The sequence below is a fragment of the Leuciscus leuciscus genome (assembly GCF_965113295.1).
Source record: "Leuciscus leuciscus genome assembly, chromosome: 2".
Taxonomy (NCBI): Eukaryota; Metazoa; Chordata; class Actinopteri; order Cypriniformes; family Leuciscidae; genus Leuciscus; species Leuciscus leuciscus.
The window spans coordinates 18,460,608-18,479,407 of NC_138726.1; the positions used below are offsets into that span (position 1 = coordinate 18,460,608).

At 38.9% G+C, this 18,800-nt stretch overlaps 2 protein-coding genes across 3 annotated transcripts in view; one reads left to right on the forward strand and one right to left on the reverse strand.

Annotated features, from left to right (window-relative positions):
• The window catches only part of LOC309485761 (uncharacterized protein), an 86,420-nt gene extending 81,907 nt beyond the window's left edge, over positions 1-4,513 (reverse strand). The window contains exon 1 of the mRNA XM_082152786.1: positions 4,430-4,513. Coding sequence (XP_082008912.1) covers positions 4,430-4,436 — 7 coding nt within the window. The 5' untranslated portion in view covers positions 4,437-4,513. The remainder of the gene's footprint in view (positions 1-4,429) is intronic.
• A 3,749-nt stretch (positions 4,514-8,262) lies between these two features.
• LOC309489459 (uncharacterized protein) lies at positions 8,263-13,079 on the forward strand. 2 transcript variants are annotated; one of them, XM_082158252.1, is made up of 14 exons: positions 8,263-8,467; positions 8,911-9,046; positions 9,124-9,201; positions 9,288-9,662; positions 9,822-9,917; positions 10,004-10,233; positions 10,402-10,580; positions 10,667-10,754; positions 10,948-11,290; positions 11,543-11,668; positions 11,953-12,044; positions 12,132-12,246; positions 12,384-12,473; positions 12,886-13,079. In XM_082158252.1, the coding sequence occupies exons 1-14, from the start codon at positions 8,405-8,407 to the stop codon at positions 13,062-13,064; spliced, it is 2,190 nt and encodes a 729-aa protein (XP_082014378.1). In that variant the 5' UTR covers positions 8,263-8,404; the 3' UTR covers positions 13,065-13,079. The 2 variants fall into 2 exon arrangements, with proteins under 2 accessions (XP_082014378.1, XP_082014379.1); XM_082158253.1 differs by having other exon boundaries at positions 10,468-10,580.
• Positions 13,080-18,800: the final 5,721 nt, after the last annotated feature.

The window sequence follows — 18,800 nt, forward strand, 5'->3', positions numbered from 1 at the left end:
AATTGACTGTGAGACCTAAATTCTCGAGGTGATCGAGTAACATGGTCCTGTGTTCTATGAGCTCCGACTGTGATCGAGCTAGAACCAGCCAATCGTCCAAATAATTCAGCACTCGTATGCCTCGGAGCCTGAGGGGTGCAAGCGCTGCATCCATGCACATCGTGAATACGCGAGGTGCCAGGGATAGGCCGAATGGCAGGACTGTGTACTGATATGCCTGCAGAGGTGGACGAAGTACACAACTTCCTTACTTGAGTGAAAGTATAGATACTACTGGTCAAATATTACTCCGTTACAAGTAAAAGTTGTAAAGACCTATTTTTACTTAAGTAAAAGTACAGAAGTACTCGTTTTTAAAAATACTTAAGTATCAAAAGTAAAAAGTAAATGTCAATGCATTGTTTTATTATTGTTGCATTGTTGTATGTAATACTTAAAGTACCGTATGCCTCTGAATCTACGCCTGCCTACCTACCCTCATATCAATATCAAATTTATCTCTAGAACACAGTTCCAGTAGTGGGATTGAATGTGAGATTGAATAAATGCACTCAATAACGTCCACAATGGTTTCGGACACCAAAATGGCTGTTCCCTCAAATATTGCCCTATTTAAAGTTTTTTTGGCTTTTAGTATGAATATGTTAGCCTTACTGTTATCTATAAGCTTGTGTGCTCCAAAAAAGTGACAAAAGTCGCATTTAGAAGACCAAACCTGAACGCTGAAAATGAAAATCAGGTTTATGTCAGAATCCAATGTCAGATTGACGTTGATCTCCAACATTGGACAGACGTTGTATTGTGGTGGAAAATGAAAATCGGGTTGACGTCAGAAACCAACATCAGTCGGGTTCTGACGTCAACCCGACTTTTATTTTCAATCAATATCCAACGTCAATCTGATGTCAATCAGATGCAGGGTTCTGACGTCAACCCGACTTTCATTTCCAACCAAAATGCAACCCCTGCAACCAATATCATCCACTGACTGATGTTACTTTCTACTCAAGGACCTTGACAGAATTGTAGTGGAGTAAAAAGTACGATATTTGTCTTTCAAATGTAGTGAAGTTAAAGTAAAAAGTTTCCAGAAAAAATAATACTCAAGTAAAGTACAGATACTCAAAAAGTGTACTTAAGTACAGTACTCAAGTAAATGTACTTTGTTACTGTCCACCTCTGTATGCCTGGCCCTCGAAGGCGAATCTCAAAAATCGCCTGTGACATGACGCTATTTGTATTTGAAAATAAGCGTCTTTCAGATCTATCGACATGAACCAGTCCCCTTGGCAAATTTGCGAGAGGATTTTCTTGGTCGTGAGCATTCTGAACCGTCGTTTCAGAAGTGCTTTGTTTAGTCGTCTTAGATCTAAAATGGGTCTGAGACCCCCGTCTTTTTTTTTTTTTGGGTACCAGAAAATATCTGCTGTACATGCCCCCTTCGCTCTGAGCTTGTGATAGGGGTTCTATAGCCCCTTTGCTCAGTAACTTCGCTATTTCGGCCCGAAGTAGGTGTGCTACTTCCTTTTTCACCGTAGTATTGATTCGCGCCGCTTTGCGTTGCGGGCGTCGACCGAACTGTAGCGAATAGCCTCTTTCTATAATGTCTAGCACCCACTTCGAAACCCTGGGTAGCCTTGCCCATGCGTTTGCACGAATGGCTAGGGGTTGAATGCGAAGCGCGCTCTGGTCGCTCAGCGACAGAGGGGCTTCAGTGTGCTGCAACATAAGCATCGCGCTTATGACATTTGAGGCAGGGGGCGCGCTGATAACAGCGGGCAGATTGCCCGCGCTCGACTCCTCTGCGGTGGTCAACCGAGAAGGGGAGGGCTGGGCGAGTCCCGTAAGACCTGTCATGTCTATGTGTGAATGTGGGCGTGGGATAGCGGGCACATTTACAACACTGAGAGCATTGTCTGCCTGAGCAGAGCGAATGCATGTTGGTTTCGTTTTACAGAAACCTTGAGACATGCAGAACGTAGTGTTTGTGGGCACTGGGCAGTGGGCACATTTACCACATTTAATGCGCAATCGATCTGGGTTCATGTGCGCGAGCAACATGTTTTCTTCGGCGTTTGCTTGCCGGCGCTGCAATATTTATATTTCCAGTCGCCTGATCAGGGAACTGAGAAATGTGTGAGAAAATTCAGGTCAGTCCAGCCTCGGCGGGACTAAAACGCTATTTTCTCCTTTCGCTGGTGATTGACGCGTGAATGGGGCGCAGAGGCAGGGTAGCTTTCTTGTACGTAAAGAAAAACTAACCCCGACCGTCCGCTTCCAGCCTCCCCTGTGAACGGCGCATTTTGCGCGGCTCGAACAGAGGGAGAGAGAAAGCTAGCCCCGTGACCGTCCGCTCCTGACATCCCCTGTGAACGGCGCGGTTTGCGCGGCTCGAACAGAGGGAGAGCAGGTATCATCCTCCAAGCAGGCAAGGCAAGCGGGCGCACCGGCGAGCTTTGCGGGTTGGGGGGGAAAGGGGCGTCTTGAAAAAGACGCCCGGCTCTTTTAGTGCAATGAGAGTGTGTGTCATGGCGGCGAACACATACACAAAACACAGTAGCAGAGAAAAGGATATGTACGCCAGAAAGCGTCAGCAGAAACGGCGACTGAAGGCGGCGAGATGTCGACCAGCAGCTTCAGATGCACTAATCCCGCTGGGTGCTTGACTCAGACAGCGCGGCTTCCTCTCAGGATCCAGCGATGTGAAGGCCCGCTGAAGAGATGAAAAACTGACCAAACCAGCCTCTCTGGGCCGTATTTATAGCCCTGGCCCCACCCGATTTTGGCGGGACATGACGTAACATGTCGGCATGGGACTCATGAGGAGCCTCTATCGATAGGCTGGTGCAGTTGCCGCAGAGCAGCCAATGGGCGCGCGAGCTGTCTCGCCCATGTCTGCATGCTGCTGCAATGCGTTTTACATTATTGCAAAATTAAGAATAATTTTTGGCTTCAATATCTCGAGGAAAAGAGGTTTTCCCCTAGCGTAAGATATCTTACGCAAGTACGAGAGACCTCTCGTAAGAGAACCCACAGCGCGCTCCAAAATATGATACATTCAAACGCCATCGCGCTCCAAAATATTAAACATTATGGTTATACATATCTATGTTTGAGCAGATATCCACAAACAGTATTTAACAGGAAACACGGGTCTAAATAGTATAATATTCACCATATATCTAGCAACAGTTCAACTGCAATGTGAAGTTTATGCAACAATACCATAAACTAATAAGTAAGAATTTCTTACCTTACATCTTTCTTGTCTTCAAATCGCGTTCTTCTTCTTCTGAGGTAAATCCAATATAAGCTCAGACGTGTCTTCCAAACTCGACGAAAAGCAGAGACTTGTGAAGTGTTTTGGTGTTTTGTGTTTGAGGTAACAAGGGCGTTCGCGTTCCATGTGGAGATTTGCATGTGAATCTCTTTTGCGCGAGTGGGCGTGTCGAATTTAAAAGTAATTAGCAAGCGTTTGAGAAGCTGGACATCCTGTTGGTTTTATACAAATTACTTAAACAGAGAATATTTGTTTTCAGTTTGAATCCGATCATTTAAAAGTACACACTTAAATGTGTATAAAGGTATATGGCTCATAAATGTGTGAGAAGTATTCGCTGAGTTTTGTTTCAGTTTATAGACGTGCTCAAGAAAAAAAAGTTCACCGCGCCGGAGAGGCAGAACGCACACCCTGTTTATTTTCTTTATTTTACAAAAGCACAATGTTTTGATTTGATTGTAAGTGGACACATACAAAAGTAGAAATATCACAGATTATTTTTTTATATTTCTTTTTTCTGTATAACCATAAATGACGGAGTAATTTAAGTTTATGTTGCTGCTATGTGAAAAAAATCCAGCAAAACGCGTCGGCGCGTTTCTCGACCTCAGAGGGTTAAAACAGCTGAATGACCTGGTATTGGGAATAATCAATAGCACTTATGATCAACTATTAGATTTGCTTTGGACATCATTCTATAGTTGGTCACAGCTGCTGCGTGTTCAAGACCACAACATGTGTTTGTCCCTCCATAAAGTTTAGTCAACGTGCCATTGAAAGTTCCCAATAACAATAAAAATGATTCTCTAGCTAAACAGTTTGCATGTAATTAAATTTAGAATTAATTAACAAAGTAACTGTTAATTTAGCTGAACAGCGTTCAGTAAGGAATGCACCTGAAAAGTGCAGGTGAAATTAAATGAGAAGAATTAAAGTTAAGGAAAGAGAAAGTGAGAATTCAGAAACCAGAAATGGGGTTAAAGGAAAATGGTTTAGATCACTTCACACTGCATACACACAAGCTTTAGTTAAAGGCTTCATATAAATGATGCTAACAGTTAACTGCTGAAGTTATTAGTTAGCTTAGCCTAAGCTGAAGGGCTGCTAGGTTGGGTTAGCTTAGCCACCTAGGCTGGTTTGTTTACAAACCAGACATGCTTCCTGCTCAGCTACTGTTCGGACGCTCTTGCTTACTGCTCCGCGCTTTGCTCTATCGCTTTTATATTTTATCTTCTATACTTTTATAATTTTAGCTCCTTTTATCACCTAATTTTAACTTCAGCAAATCAGCACAGTGCTCAAACGACAAAGTTTGGATTACTACAAAAACGCAGAATTCTTCTACCCGACCAGCTTACATTCCGGGGAAAGGAAAACACAACTGCCTACAAGGATAAGAGAGAAAATGCCTCTTCTGGAATCTACTTGCTGCACTAACTGCCACAGACTTTTACAAAGGATTGCAGTTCTTGAAACAAAGTTATTTACGGGACCACCAAACCAGACGGAACACACAACAGAGCTTCGTCATGGACGCCCTCAGCATATAGCCGGTGAGTCCCATGAAACTAGTGCTCCTCGACAGGTAGAGAAACAAGCCGATCGACTTACAAATCGATGGCACAAACAGGGAGCGAGACCCAAAGACACTCGAGACATCAGATTGTCACGAGCCCCACATATTGCCGCAGTAGCATCCTCTACCCCAGATACAGCTCTGACAAAGATTGCAAACACTGGTCTCCTACCAACACCTATACATCTTGAGAACAGATTTGAAGTACTAATGAATGTAAATGAGGAATCCCCAAACGTGATGAATGTGATCGAACACAGACTGTATCAGCCAGTAGCTAACACTGATGCTAACTGGCGCTCAAGGTCGAGCAGACAGCGGCACTCTGCTCAGAGCGCAGCCGAGCCCAGGACTCTGATAGTGGGGGACTCCATAATCAGAAACATTAGCAGCAGGGATACAACTACATGCTGCCTTCCACAAGCAACAACTTCTGATATAAACAGGGAACTTCAGAACATTCTAATGAAACATAAGACTGCAAATTGACTCATCATTCATGTGGGGAAGAATGACATTCATAAAGAGCAGTCAGAACTCCTTAAGAAGGATTTCAATGAACTTTTTGAAACACTTAAAAAACTGAAAGTTCAGACATTCATCAGTGGACCACTGGAGGGACAAACAGGAGGGACAAAGCAAGAGGGACAAACAGGTTTTCACGGTTGCTTGGAATTAATACATGGCTGCAAAAAACCTGCAATATAAAAGGAGTAAACTTCATTGACAACTTCAATCTCTTCTGGAGTCAGAGACAACTATTTCATCGGGATGGCCATCACCCAAACAAACTTGGTTCAAGAGTGTTAAAGGACAATATCTACTTCTCCCTCAATCATCCTTCTGCAGTGTGTGCCAATCCACTCAATCAGAATGGCACACACACACCTGGACACAGTATGAATGACCACAGGACTTCACTTCAGAATGGACATGATGTTGACATATCACACAAGGACAATGATAACACCACTGAGCCACAACAACCTCTGCTCACGGACACAATCTCAGCTGAGCCATGCCCACAGAGCTCACCACAGACAGACACATCAGAACTGCTCCAAGATTCAGCACCCAAGGACGACTTCCTGGAAAACAGCCAGGGAAGCCAGGACAGCATATCACAGCCTCCTATAACACCAGAGCAACAGCCCCTTTCACCAGACACGTTCTCCCTCTCGCCAGCAACTCCACTTCTGTGCTTCTCACAGAAAATGGAAGAACTGGTGCATGCTGGAACCAGACTATCACACTCTTTTGCTGCAAGCCCCCAGATATCAACCAAAAAACGTCGGGCACCGCTACCACCAAAGCCTGCAGGCCCAGCTCACCCTCCCCCTGCCTCTGTGAGAGCTGTTCGGCCTCTGCCACAACGCCAGGGCCCACACCCTCCTCCATCTGCTCGAGGTGAACCAAAAACAACTGATACCAGCTCTCAGTGATGTGTGTCGGGTCCCCGCTTTGATAACAGTAACTTTCTCAAATGTTTACAGAACAAGCGGGAACCCAGTGTGCCTGTATCTTTCTCTATTGCTGTTCTATTACAAGATAGAAAGTCTAAGGCCTTCAATAGCCGTACAGCAAACTCAACTAATCTGGTGCCTATTGCACGTCTAACTAAGATTGGTGTAGGGAAAAAAAGTAAGACTGTTAAGTTAGCAATTTTAAACATCCGCTCACTTAAAAATAAATCACTTCTAGTCAATGACTTAATAACCACAAACAACCTGGATTTTATGCTTCTAAATGAAACCTGGCTAGAAGACAGCAACCCAGTCTCATATAAAAACGTACACTGACTACATTGGTCCAAAGTGCAAAACGTAGAGTGGTTACAATAACGGCCCTTGAATTGTATGACTGTTAAATTTTTTTTGCCTATTCTTTTCCTATGGGCCTTGAATTGTATGACTGTTAAATTTTCTTTTTCCTATTATTTTCTGTCCAAGTCACGTGACTTTCAAGATTCCGGCTGCGAAATCAAAAAACATGGCGGACATTTCTCTCATTTTTAGTGAAAATTATCATATTTTGAGTTAGATTCTGCATAAAGATAAGTTTTGATTACATTTCTAGCGAGAAATATATATTTTATTTTCATAATATTCACTCAGTGAATGTACATAACCCCTCGCTTGCTCGTTGTTGCGAATATTTTTCAGATCTTGCCAGAATAATGTGAAACTGTAACGTTTTGTTTGGTTGCTATGGACCCTGCTATCGTTGCCCTAGCGGCTCTCCTTGAATTGTATGACTGTTACATTTTTTTTTGCCTATTCTTTTCCTATGGACCTTGAATTGTATGACTGTTACATTTTCCGTCCAAATCACGTGACTTTCAAGATTCCGGCTGCGAAAACAAAAAACATGGGGGACATTTCTCTAATTTTTTGTGAAAATTATCATATTTTGAGTTAGATTCTGCATAAAAATAAGTGTTGATTACATTTCTAGCCAGAAATATATATTTTATTTACATAATATTCCCTCAGTGAATGTACATAAACCCTCGCTTGCTCGTTGTTGCGAATATTTTTCAGATCTTGCCAGAATAATGTGAAACTGTAACGTTTTGTTTGGTTGCTATGGACCCTGCTATCGTTGCCCTAGCGGCTCTCCTTGAATTGTATGACTGTTACATTTTTTTTTGCCTATTCTTTTCCTATGGACCTTGAATTGTATGACTGTTACATTTTCCGTCCAAATCACGTGACTTTCAAGATTCCGGCTGCGAAAACAAAAAACATGGGGGACATTTCTCTAATTTTTTGTGAAAATTATCATATTTTGAGTTAGATTCTGCATAAAAATAAGTGTTGATTACATTTCTAGCCAGAAATATATATTTTATTTACATAATATTCCCTCAGTGAATGTACATAAACCCTCGCTTGCTCGTTGTTGCGAATATTTTTCAGATCTTGCCAGAATAATGTGAAACTGTAACGTTTTGTTTGGTTGCTATGGACCCTGCTATCGTTGCCCTAGCGGCTCTCCTTGAATTGTATGACTGTTACATTTTTTTTGCCTATTCTTTTCCTATGGGACTTGAATTGTATGACTGTTACATTTTGCTTTGTCTATTATTTTCCGTCCAAATCACGTGACTTTCAAGATTCCGGCTGCGAAAACAAAAAACATGGGGGACATTTCTCTAATTTTTTGTGAAAATTATCATATTTTGAGTTAGATTCTGCATAAAAATAAGTTTTGATTACATTTCTAGCGAAAAATATATATTTTATTTTCATAATATTCACTCAGTGAATCACCTCGCTTGCTCGTTGTTGCGAATATTTTTCAGATCTTGCCAGAATAATGTGAAACTGTAACGTTTTGTTTGGCCCGAGATTTCGTCCGCTGTGTTTAACTAATTTTTTAATCTACCGCTGTGTGGTGCGCTCTGCTTTTATGGGTTTGGTCGCGTCATGGCCTCGTGGCCCCACGAAGAAGAAGAAGAAGAAGACGAAGAAGAAGAAGCGACGGAAAATAAGCAGGAAAAGTTATAAATAAGGAGGAAAAGGAAGCATCTAAAATAACTTGAAAAAATGAATGACCTTGACCCCGAAGATGCCATATTCCTGGTCGATGCGTTCCTGGATGAGTGCAAGGTAAATAACATTATATAGCAAATTAACCTAAATAACATTATAAATGGAGGAAAATGCATACTAATTACAATGTCTAAGACCACAATCTGAGATATAGCAGGGAAGAAGTATTAAGGTGCAAAAAACACTACAAACAAAGTGCAATTATTATAGTAAGTTAACTGGTTTAATGTCTTTATTCAAATGCAAGCTATAGTGCTGAGCTTAGTTCACATGTTAGAGCCAGTTAGAGTATCATTCAATATGCTGTCAAAACGTTTCACTTTCCTTTTTTTTATGTATAAAGGTTTTTCTAGATCTGTCAGTACAGGACCACAACTGTTAGACTGATTTTTTTTCAATTTAATATTATAACATTGGTTTTATAATGAGATGTTTGTAGGTGGCAATAACTTTTATTCTTTTTTTTAACTGTTTATTCTGTGGCTAAATTGTTTATTTAGGTGGATCAGCATGGACACACTGAGAGTGGATCAAAACAATCCACAAAGATTGTTTGGCTTGATGAGGACAAAGACGGACAACCTCATCCAAAAAGATGTAGAGCTGGGGAGAAACAAAAGCGCAATTCAGCTACTGGTTGGTATTTTGTATGGTTTTTTTATCATTAGTTGCATTCATTATTCATTGAGCAATCAGCATTCATATTTTTGCAGTTTCTTCAGCAAGCGCTACTACGCCCTCCTGTGATCCTTCTACTAGTACAACTGACACTGTCACCATAGAAAATTTTGGTATTTCTCCCTTATTACTTGTTTTCTCATTTGTGATGTGATAATTGCCCAGATTTTCCATTGCTGCCTTCAATTTTCATTTTCAGACTCCCTCATTCAAGACGTCAGAGACCTCTTGGGAAGTGGAGGTGCTGAAAAACCTCTCCCATCACACTGGAGAAACAGGCAAACTTCCTCCCTGGAGAATTGGACCGTAATGAGGCCCTTCATGGTCAACAATATGTTGTCATCAGAGAAGCCCAAGGAGGGAGTTTGCCATCACTGTGGACACAAGGCTGCAGTAGTGATGTGTAGGGACTGCTTACCTCGATCACTCTACTGCACAGCCTGTGACCTTTCCACACATGAGGCCCTGGTGCTTCATAACAGAGCATCCATGGTGGAGGGGTTCTTCAGACACCTGCCACCATCCACTTTTGTTCAGCAGCATGAGGGAGGGAAATTCTCCTATCATGAAAAAGGTCGTTTTTAAGTCTAAGATTATATAGGCTGTTTTACATTTTACACACACCCTGGTTTACTCCAACAAACATGCTGGATGAAGTTTTGTTTGATAGAAACAACCACATTGAGTTTTTGGTTTCATTTACTCTAATATGTAAACTAATTCTAATTTTTAGATTGCATGTTACCGATTGTTACTCCCTGCTGTGACTGCTCCACTGGTAAAACAAGTTTTTCCAAGGGAAAGCCAGTCATTTTAATTGGAATGAATGGTAAGGTTTATTTATTTATTTATTCATATTGTGTTTTTTTTGTTTCTTGTGAACAAGAGATAATTTAATAATCTCTGAAATTTCAGGAAGGTACAACCTCTTCCTTCCATCAGTGAACTGCTCCTGTGGAAAAACCTTGCCAGTGACCATAAGCGATCTGGTTGAAAGTGGTTACTGGCCAGCCACTGTCAATTTTGAGACCTTATATATGGTGGACTTGTTCACCACGTATGAGGATCTAAAAATCACTGCGCCAGGGATGTCGAGACAAGCTTTTGTCAGCATGCTCGAGTGTCGCACAAAACTCTTTGGGCGAGTGAGTGGACTCATCATTTAAGTTGTCTTGTTTGGATCACCTTTAAATAAATAATTCATTGTTAGGACTTCTTACAATCCCTAAAGTTTCAGCACATATTTCTTGACAGATCTGAAGGCAACCTTCAAAACATTTACTTACTGTTTTGTTTTTCACTTTTGCTCTCAGAGTGGTAAGATATGTGGGGACACATTGCAGAGGGCCTTCCTTGAATGGGCCTATGCCAAATTCGAGGTTGACAAGCTCTCTCAGGTCCAGCATTTTCAGTGTCCTGCATGCACACCCTCCATGCTGGCAGTGTCAGTGGATGGGAATCGCAAATTGTACCGTTTTAAAAGCCAACCAGGGTGTGTAACATTCATGTACAACAAAATGCTAGTGAGCCACAAATGACTTTTATAAATTTAACCCAAATCTGTATATTTCTTTCAAGACCTGATGGGTTCTTCGATGGAGTATTTTTGGCGAATGATGCTGAGGTGTCCTCCTTTGTTGACCACATCCATGGAACAACTGGACATGTAAGATAAATTTTTTGTGTAACAACACAGTTTAAAATTTTTATGAATGCTTGCCTTTTTTTTTTATGTAATCATTATTTGGTTTAAGTAAATGAGTGGCATTACTGCTTCAAATACCAAAATACCATGATGTACAGCTTATTTTGTAAAATGTAACTGTGTAAATGTCTGTATTTGCCCTCATCTGTTTTAGAATCCAGGGAAAGGGAGATGTGGTTTGGGTCAGTGGACCGCAGCACGAGAGTCCGCTAACAAGTCTGCAAACAAACTAGACGAGGAAGGTGTTGAAGTTGCTGTCTGCCGTCATGGGGTTTTGCTGAAGGCACTGAATATGTTCCGAGGAGAAATATTTGCATACCCATTATATCTCCAGAAACAGCTAGCTTCACAGACTGTCCAGTTTTTTTGCTCTGATGTGGTCTGCAAATATTGGCCATATCTGCAGAGAGTTGTGGACCACTGTCCAGAGATGAAGGACTTGCTGAATATGCGCCCATTTCACTCCATCATGCATGCAAAAGCGCATTCCTGGATGTGTGAGGTAATAATGACGCTCAATGGTGTTTTAAGCCCCAAATGGCTCCTTCCAGATAGCTAACCCTAACCTCAACTCTAAACCTAACCATCCCCTTGCTGCCTGGAAAGCCCCGTTGGGGGCTTAAAACACCGATGTCCAATAATGACAATTAGATGTATTTCTTACCATTTTTACCACACATTATGACTGTCTGTCCTCTGACTCTACGTGTTGTTTTCTAAGTGATAACATTCATGTAAATTTGTTACAGTTAAAATGGGGGGGGGGGGGGGGCGCAATCAAGAAGGAGCTGGAACAACAATCGGGGAGGAGGTTGAACAGGTTAATAGCTTCCTCTCCCGAGCAGCCATTTGTTCCAAGTACATGTCAAAAGCCGGTAAGATTTTTCATGTAGTTGTCCAAATTGAGACCAAGAGGTTTTAACACTGATCCTTGGCCTTTGCATTTTAGAGTTCCATGCTGCTCCCTTAGAAAACAACTGTCTAGTCAGCACTTTTACACTGATCAGGATTTTCTTTATAATAATTTAACTTCTGATTAAGTGTATGATTATTTCCAGGTTTATGTGACAATATTAGAGAATTATCAATGTAGTATCTGACCTTTGGTCCTCATTTTGAATGAATTACCTAAATTTCTGCACATACATTGTGTGTCAAGTTCGTACAGACATGCTAACAATCCAGGCAAGTGGCTGGAACAAGCGAAAGGCAGAAAACCTTGACCGGACACTGGCCAAAAGATACGTCAAGGTACTAACTAGGCAAATATGTATAATAACATTTTTTTTTTTTAAATGTGTCTTAGCATTTGTTAACACATATATTTATTTTGGACAGACTGTACAAAAGATTGCAGAGGCAACAAAGGACCTGGAGAACCTCACCGCAGAGTTATCTCTACAGCAAGACACAGTCCAGCAGTGGGTGTCTGATGTTCAGCAGTGGACCTCAGGTAGTTTGAAAAAAAAAATGATTTGATGGCATATTTTAAAGAATTGTTGTCTCTGCTCTTGTACAGGGGATCTGAAAATAGACTGATTGTAAATTGAAATGGGCATTCATTCATTTGTTTGTTGTTGTTGTCCAAAGGTGCAACAATCCAAAATGACCTGCAGAGGACCATCGAGGGGCTATATTTGGGCATCAAACAGCGAAAATTTCAGCTGTATCGTCAGTCTGGTGAGAGCAGAAAAGTCCACTTGTAATGCAGATTTGTAAAAAAAAAAATCAATTCAGTAATGATTTATACATAGTAAAAATAGCAATGCCATTTATATAAAAAACATCTTTTGACTGTCAAAATCATAACAAGGTTGAGTGCAATATCCAAATTTTTCCAATATGTCTGTCCTGACATACCAATTTTGTCCTTTATTTAAAAATAATATGATTGTTTAAAAAAGATTCAGTTTTTTAAAAAAAAATCCACAATTTTTCAAATGATAATGAAACTTGTGATGCAAAAATGATCACACAACTTCTTTCACAATAATCATAACACATACATGCATATTGTGAAGTCTTATTTTGTATGGTGTTGTTGTGTAGTCATCGTGTGAATGCATACTCGTTTTTGTGTTTTTCATTGTAGGTGGGAATAAGCGAAGGCATCAACTGAGAAAAAAGATTGCTGTTGAGAAGAAAGCCTTGGAAGTTGCCATCAATGACCACAATGCTTCTGTGGGGGAAGTTGAAAAACTGCCTCCTCCCAATGAACTACTGGCTGTGGATAACTACTCTTGGCCATGGGAATGTAAGTACTTCCTATGAAATTGTAATGGATTTTCGCTAAATCTGACTATCCAAAATAAAAATGTTGCGTCTACAATCAACACTGAATAAATAAAACTGTTGTATCTACAATCGACACAGAGCGTCCACAATCGACTAAGGCTGTCACTTTTTATTCGATATTCGAATATACATTCGGACATGACGTGAAATATCCGAAACCGAACTATTAATAAACTATCCGGCTTTTAAAGTGACGTGTAATAGCGCATTTTTACAGTCTATAATTAGTAATTCCATCCTTCCTCACTGCCGTGCGCGCGCTGCCCGGTTTGTAGCGGTCTCTGTGTCTCACATGCACGCTCCCTCTAGATTCCGGGAGATTTGAACCAGAGAAAGTCTAATGAAGGGCTTTGTTTGAAGTCATTTGTGTGCTTCAGGAGGCCGTTATCAATATGAGGGAGATATTCCCGGTCCCGGAACTGGTATTAGACCGACTGGGTTGACACTACAGCATGATAAATCGAGGGTGTGGGCGTGTGAAACCAATCCAATGCGTGAGATTTTAGCTCTGGAGATAATGCACAGAACGGCCAGCCTGAGCAGACATGCAATTACAACCCAAACTCATTTAAAAAGTAGTGTTGACAAATATTTTGGGTTCTACACCGAACGAAGATGGTAAAGTAACCGTTAAAGATAAGGTGTGTGTGTGTGCCGCGTGTGCGTGCACGTGCGCCAGACACATGTGTGAGAGCTCCGAACATTCTCCACAATATTAAGATCCAAACAATATTAAGGAAATAAGCAAGGCTCATAGATATTCGAATATAATCGGATACATTGCTTGATATCCGATATCTGTTCGAATGAGATTTTTCTCAAAAGTGACAGCACTACAATCGACACTAAATAACTTTTATACTCCAGCTCTCGCGTTTTCAGTCATCAACTAGCCGAGTCTAATAACCTAACCTAACTTTTTTTTTTGCGCAGCATATATAATGAATGAGACAGACTTCAGTAAATGTCCATCAGAGGGTTTATTCAAAACGGACGGGAGTCTCTCAAGCAATACTCTCTCGATTCTCTCCACATATAAAAATACAACAGGATATAGGATAAAGCCAGACACATCAAAATAGAATCATTGTAACTATCATGTCACGCTCTATCAATACGATTGGTTAATTTGTTTAAAGCAAGCCGTGAGGGACTACTGTGTGTTTTGAAGAGAAGATTGTGTGAAGTTGAAGCACAGCTGGCTACAGCACGCACAACATACAAAAGTATTCTTGGACTGCAAACATTGTCCTTACATGACTTCTCTGAAGAGGAAGACTTGGAATATACTTCCTCAACTGATGAGGAACTGGAGTAGAGTAGTTATTAGGGAAAAGACGTGTATGACTCTAAGAAGATGTTCTCAGATTAACTCAAATGTCAGTGCTCTAATAACTTGTATGTGAAACCTGTATATACTGTACCTACTGTAGTTTAACATTTTCCCTCTCTCACACACCACACACACACACACACACACACACACACATACACGTCTATATTACTAACAGGGGACTATCGCTCTACACTGGCCAAGAGGGGACTAGTGTTTCTGGTAATTTTGAAGAAACAAAAATGACATACAAAATTTTCTTTTAAGCTCTTTTTTCATAATATAACTTCAAATATGCATTTTTTTATTTTTAAAAAAACATGCCAAGTGGGGACCTGAAACTCTGAACGATCTCTATCTATACAAGTGGGGACTTGATAGCCTGCAATGGAGCTGTGTGTGTGTGTGTGTGTGAACAGTGAAGTGAACTGGCAGTGAAGTCTGCCTTCATTATGTAACTATATATATATATATATATATATATATATATATATACTGTATATATAACCCATCAGTTATCAAAAAATTAAAAATATGATTTTTTTTAGGAAAGACCATTTAAATCTACAACGGGGTAAAAAATACAGACGGCCCGACGGCAACTGTTCAAAAGCAGAGGCGAGAATATCCTCTTATCATTCATAATATTATTTTTCTTATTTAACGCTCTCTCTTCATAGATACTTTCTATGCTTGGTTATGCAGTCCCTAACAATTTATTGTTACTACTTTTCTTAATAATTTCGTCTGTACCTCAGTAGCAGTTCCATACCAATAAATAATACAGAATATTATTTGATATTTTTCATTTTCTTTCATTTTCACACTTTCAATGAAAGCACTATAAAACATCAGAAGCGTTATGTTGTGGACATTACAGCAAAGTTATTGCTTTAAGAAATTCATTCTCTGTTGTGGCCTATTAATTAAAACATAATTTCTACTCTAATAAAATCAATAGACATGCCAACAGTGGACCTTTCTTTAAGATCTAATTCAAAACTTTTGAGGTGACTTGCTGCATCTGGTCATTTTGAAGAAACAAAATGAAATACAAAATTTTATTTTAAGGTCTTTTTTCATAATATAACTTCAAATATGCAAAAAAAATTAAATTAAATAAAATATATATTTATAGGCCTAGGCATCAGAGATCACAATATGCATAGTAAAAAAAAGAAAAGAATGACGAACATCATCAGTTATCAAAAATTGAATTGCTTGAGGAAAGACCATTTAAATCTACAATGGGGTAAAAAATACAGACCGTCCGGCAGCAACAGTTCAAAAGCAGAGGCGAGAATATCCTCTTATCATTCATAATATAATTTTTTTACTTTCTATGCTTGGTTATGCAGTCCCTAACAATTTACTTGCCATTGTTATGTGTCATTGCACACACACATACATATCTATATTACTAACAGACCAATGTCGCTCTACACTGGCCGAGTGAGGACTCAATGAACGATCTCTATCTATACAAGAGGGGACTTGGCTGCAATGGAGCTGTGTGTGTGTGTGTGTGTGAACAGTGAAGTGAACTGGCAGTGAAGTCTGTCTTCATTATGTAACTATATATATATATAGTATATTATATAGTATATTATATATTATGCCTATTTTCATTCATAATATTATTTTTCTTATTTAACGCTTATTTTCTCTCTTCATAGATACTTTCTATGCTTGGTTATGCAGTCCCTTTAGGGTTTATAGGATTAATCAAACAGAAATAGCTCTTTAAGGTAACGATTTCAGGTCACTATAGTGACCTATATTTAGTATAGCGTAAAGCATACTTTATACAGTGAATAATGATTTTATTAATCAAAATGAACTTCGCGTCCCCAGTTGGATGGTAAAGAACGATACGTGTTTGGCTGCTTTGTACATTTCTTGCCATCCCAAACACACTGTAAAGATTTTGGAGGTCAATCTCAAAATGTTATGTCGACTTGCTGCACTGAACATTTTTAGTTGGTTCAGTTGAAATATATGAAGTAGGGATGTTCATTTAACATTTTGTTTTCTGACTGAAAGCTGATGGTTGTTACCCAGTCATCATTAACTGACATGATTTGAAGGTTAGATTAGAATTAAATGGACTTAGAATAGAATAGTCTGTGACCGATTCAAATACCTAAAAAATGTAGATTTACATGTGCAAATAGCAGCATAAACAACAGAACATGAGGATTCACACATCAAGCACCCGCAGTGCTTCTGTGAACACAGTAAACCAGAATAAAAGTGTATATATAACTGTATATATAATAAATAGGCCAACTTAAATGAACAATTAACAAAACTAAAGTGCAATAAATAATACACGCTTTAGGGTCTGTTTACACGACATCATTTTCAACTGAAAACTGAAAACATTTTGGCCGTTCATTTCAACGAAAATGCCATTTTGGGGGCCTGACAATGAAAGCTTTTGAAAACGAGTTTTTGTGAGCTCATCTAAAGTGAGGACTAGTTATGCCTTGTAAAGCATTTATAAAGGAGATTTAAAGGCTGTTAATATTTCTATGTTCTCTATCGTGTTGTGTTTGTTCCCTTTTTCTGTTTAGAAGATAACTGAGTCTTTAAATCTCCTTTATAAATTATTTACAAAGCATAACTAGTCCTGAAATAGTGAACTGACCACTACTAAATGCTTTATAACTGCCTGAATCTACTACATTTACTCACACTTTCTAAGTGATCTTATTAATCACTGTAAACACCTAAATAACTGGTTTGTAAATAATGCTATACTTCATTTAGAAATGATAAATTGATAATTAATATTTAATGAAGTATGAAAATGCAATTATTAAACACATTATAGATATGCTTCTAACTCAATAATACAGCGTTTAAAGGTGTATTTATAAACTGCTTATTAATGTCTGCTTTATGAATTATGATTTATCTGTTTACCAATGCTTAACTAATGATTAATAGGATGCAGTTATTATAAAGGGTTACCATATATATTATATTATATTTCTCATAATATAACTTCAAATATGCATTTTTTTTATATATATATAAAAAAAAAACATGCCAAGATGGGATCTGCAACTCAATGTCATAATTATAATGTAATTATTATTATATTATTAAGATATTAATAATGTGACTGATAGTATTGGCTGCCTATTAATTAAAACATAATTTCTACTCTTAAAAAAAAATCAATAGACATGTCCTTATTTTTCTGTTTCCTTTGTTTCTAGGATGTTGATGTACAGAGATATTCAGTGTTTGAAATATTGCTCAATTTAAATGCAACCAAACATATGTCGTTCGGTACCATCCAACAGTGGACCTTTCTTTAAGATCTAATTCAAAACTTTTGAGTTGACTTGTTGCATCTGGTCATTTTGAAGAAACAAAAATGAAATACACAATTTTCTTTTAAGGTCTTTTTTCATAATATAACTTCAAATATGCAAAAAATAATAATATTTTAAACATGCCAAGATGGAATATCATCTCTGAACGATTTCTACCTATACAAGAGGGGACTCGCAATAGCCTGCAATGGAACTGTGTGTGTGTGTGTGTGTGTGTGTGTGTGTGTGTGTGTGTGTGTGTGTGTGTGTGAACAGTTAAGTCTGTCTTTATTTTGTAACTATAGTTACAAAATAAAGACAGACTTAATTGAATTGAATTGCTTGAGGAAAGACCATTTAAATCTACAATGGGGTAAAAAATACAGACCGTCCGGCAGCAACAGTTCAAAAGCAGAGGCGAGAATATCCTCTTATCATTCATAATATAATTTTTTTACTTTCTATGCTTGGTTATGCAGTCCCTAACAATTTACTTGCCATTGTTATGTGTCATTGCACACACACATACATATCTATATTACTAACAGACCAATGTCGCTCTACACTGGCCGAGTGAGGACTCAATGAACGATCTCTATCTATACAAGAGGGGACTTGGCTGCAATGGAGCTGTGTGTGTGTGTGTGTGTGAACAGTGAAGTGAACTGGCAGTGAAGTCTGTCTTCATTATGTAACTATATATATATATATATAGTATATTATATAGTATATTATATATTATGCCTTTTATCATTCATAACATTATTTTTCTTATTTAACGCTTATTTTCTCTCTTCATAGATACTTTCTATGCTTGGTTATGCAGTCCCTTTAGGGTTTATAGGATTAATCAAACAGAAATAGCTCTTTAAGGTAACGATTTCAGGTCACTATAGTGACCTATATTTATATTTAGTATAGCGTAAAGCATACTTTATACAGTGAATAATGATTTTATTAATCAAAATGAACTTCGCGTCCCCAGTTGGATGGTAAAGAACGATACGTGTTTGGCTGCTTTGTACATTTCTTGCCATCCCAAACACACTGTAA

Bases quoted from the DNA above. Each gene is read 5' to 3' on its own strand.
- LOC309489459 (XM_082158252.1), top strand. From the start codon at position 8,405: ATGAATGACCTTGACCCCGAAGATGCCATATTCCTGGTCGATGCGTTC. The intron at 11,669-11,952 runs GTAAGATTTTTC...TTGTGTGTCAAG, and splicing joins CAAGTACATGTCAAAAGCCG to TTCGTACAGACATGCTAACA. The intron at 12,474-12,885 runs GTGAGAGCAGAA...TTTTCATTGTAG, and splicing joins TCAGCTGTATCGTCAGTCTG to GTGGGAATAAGCGAAGGCAT.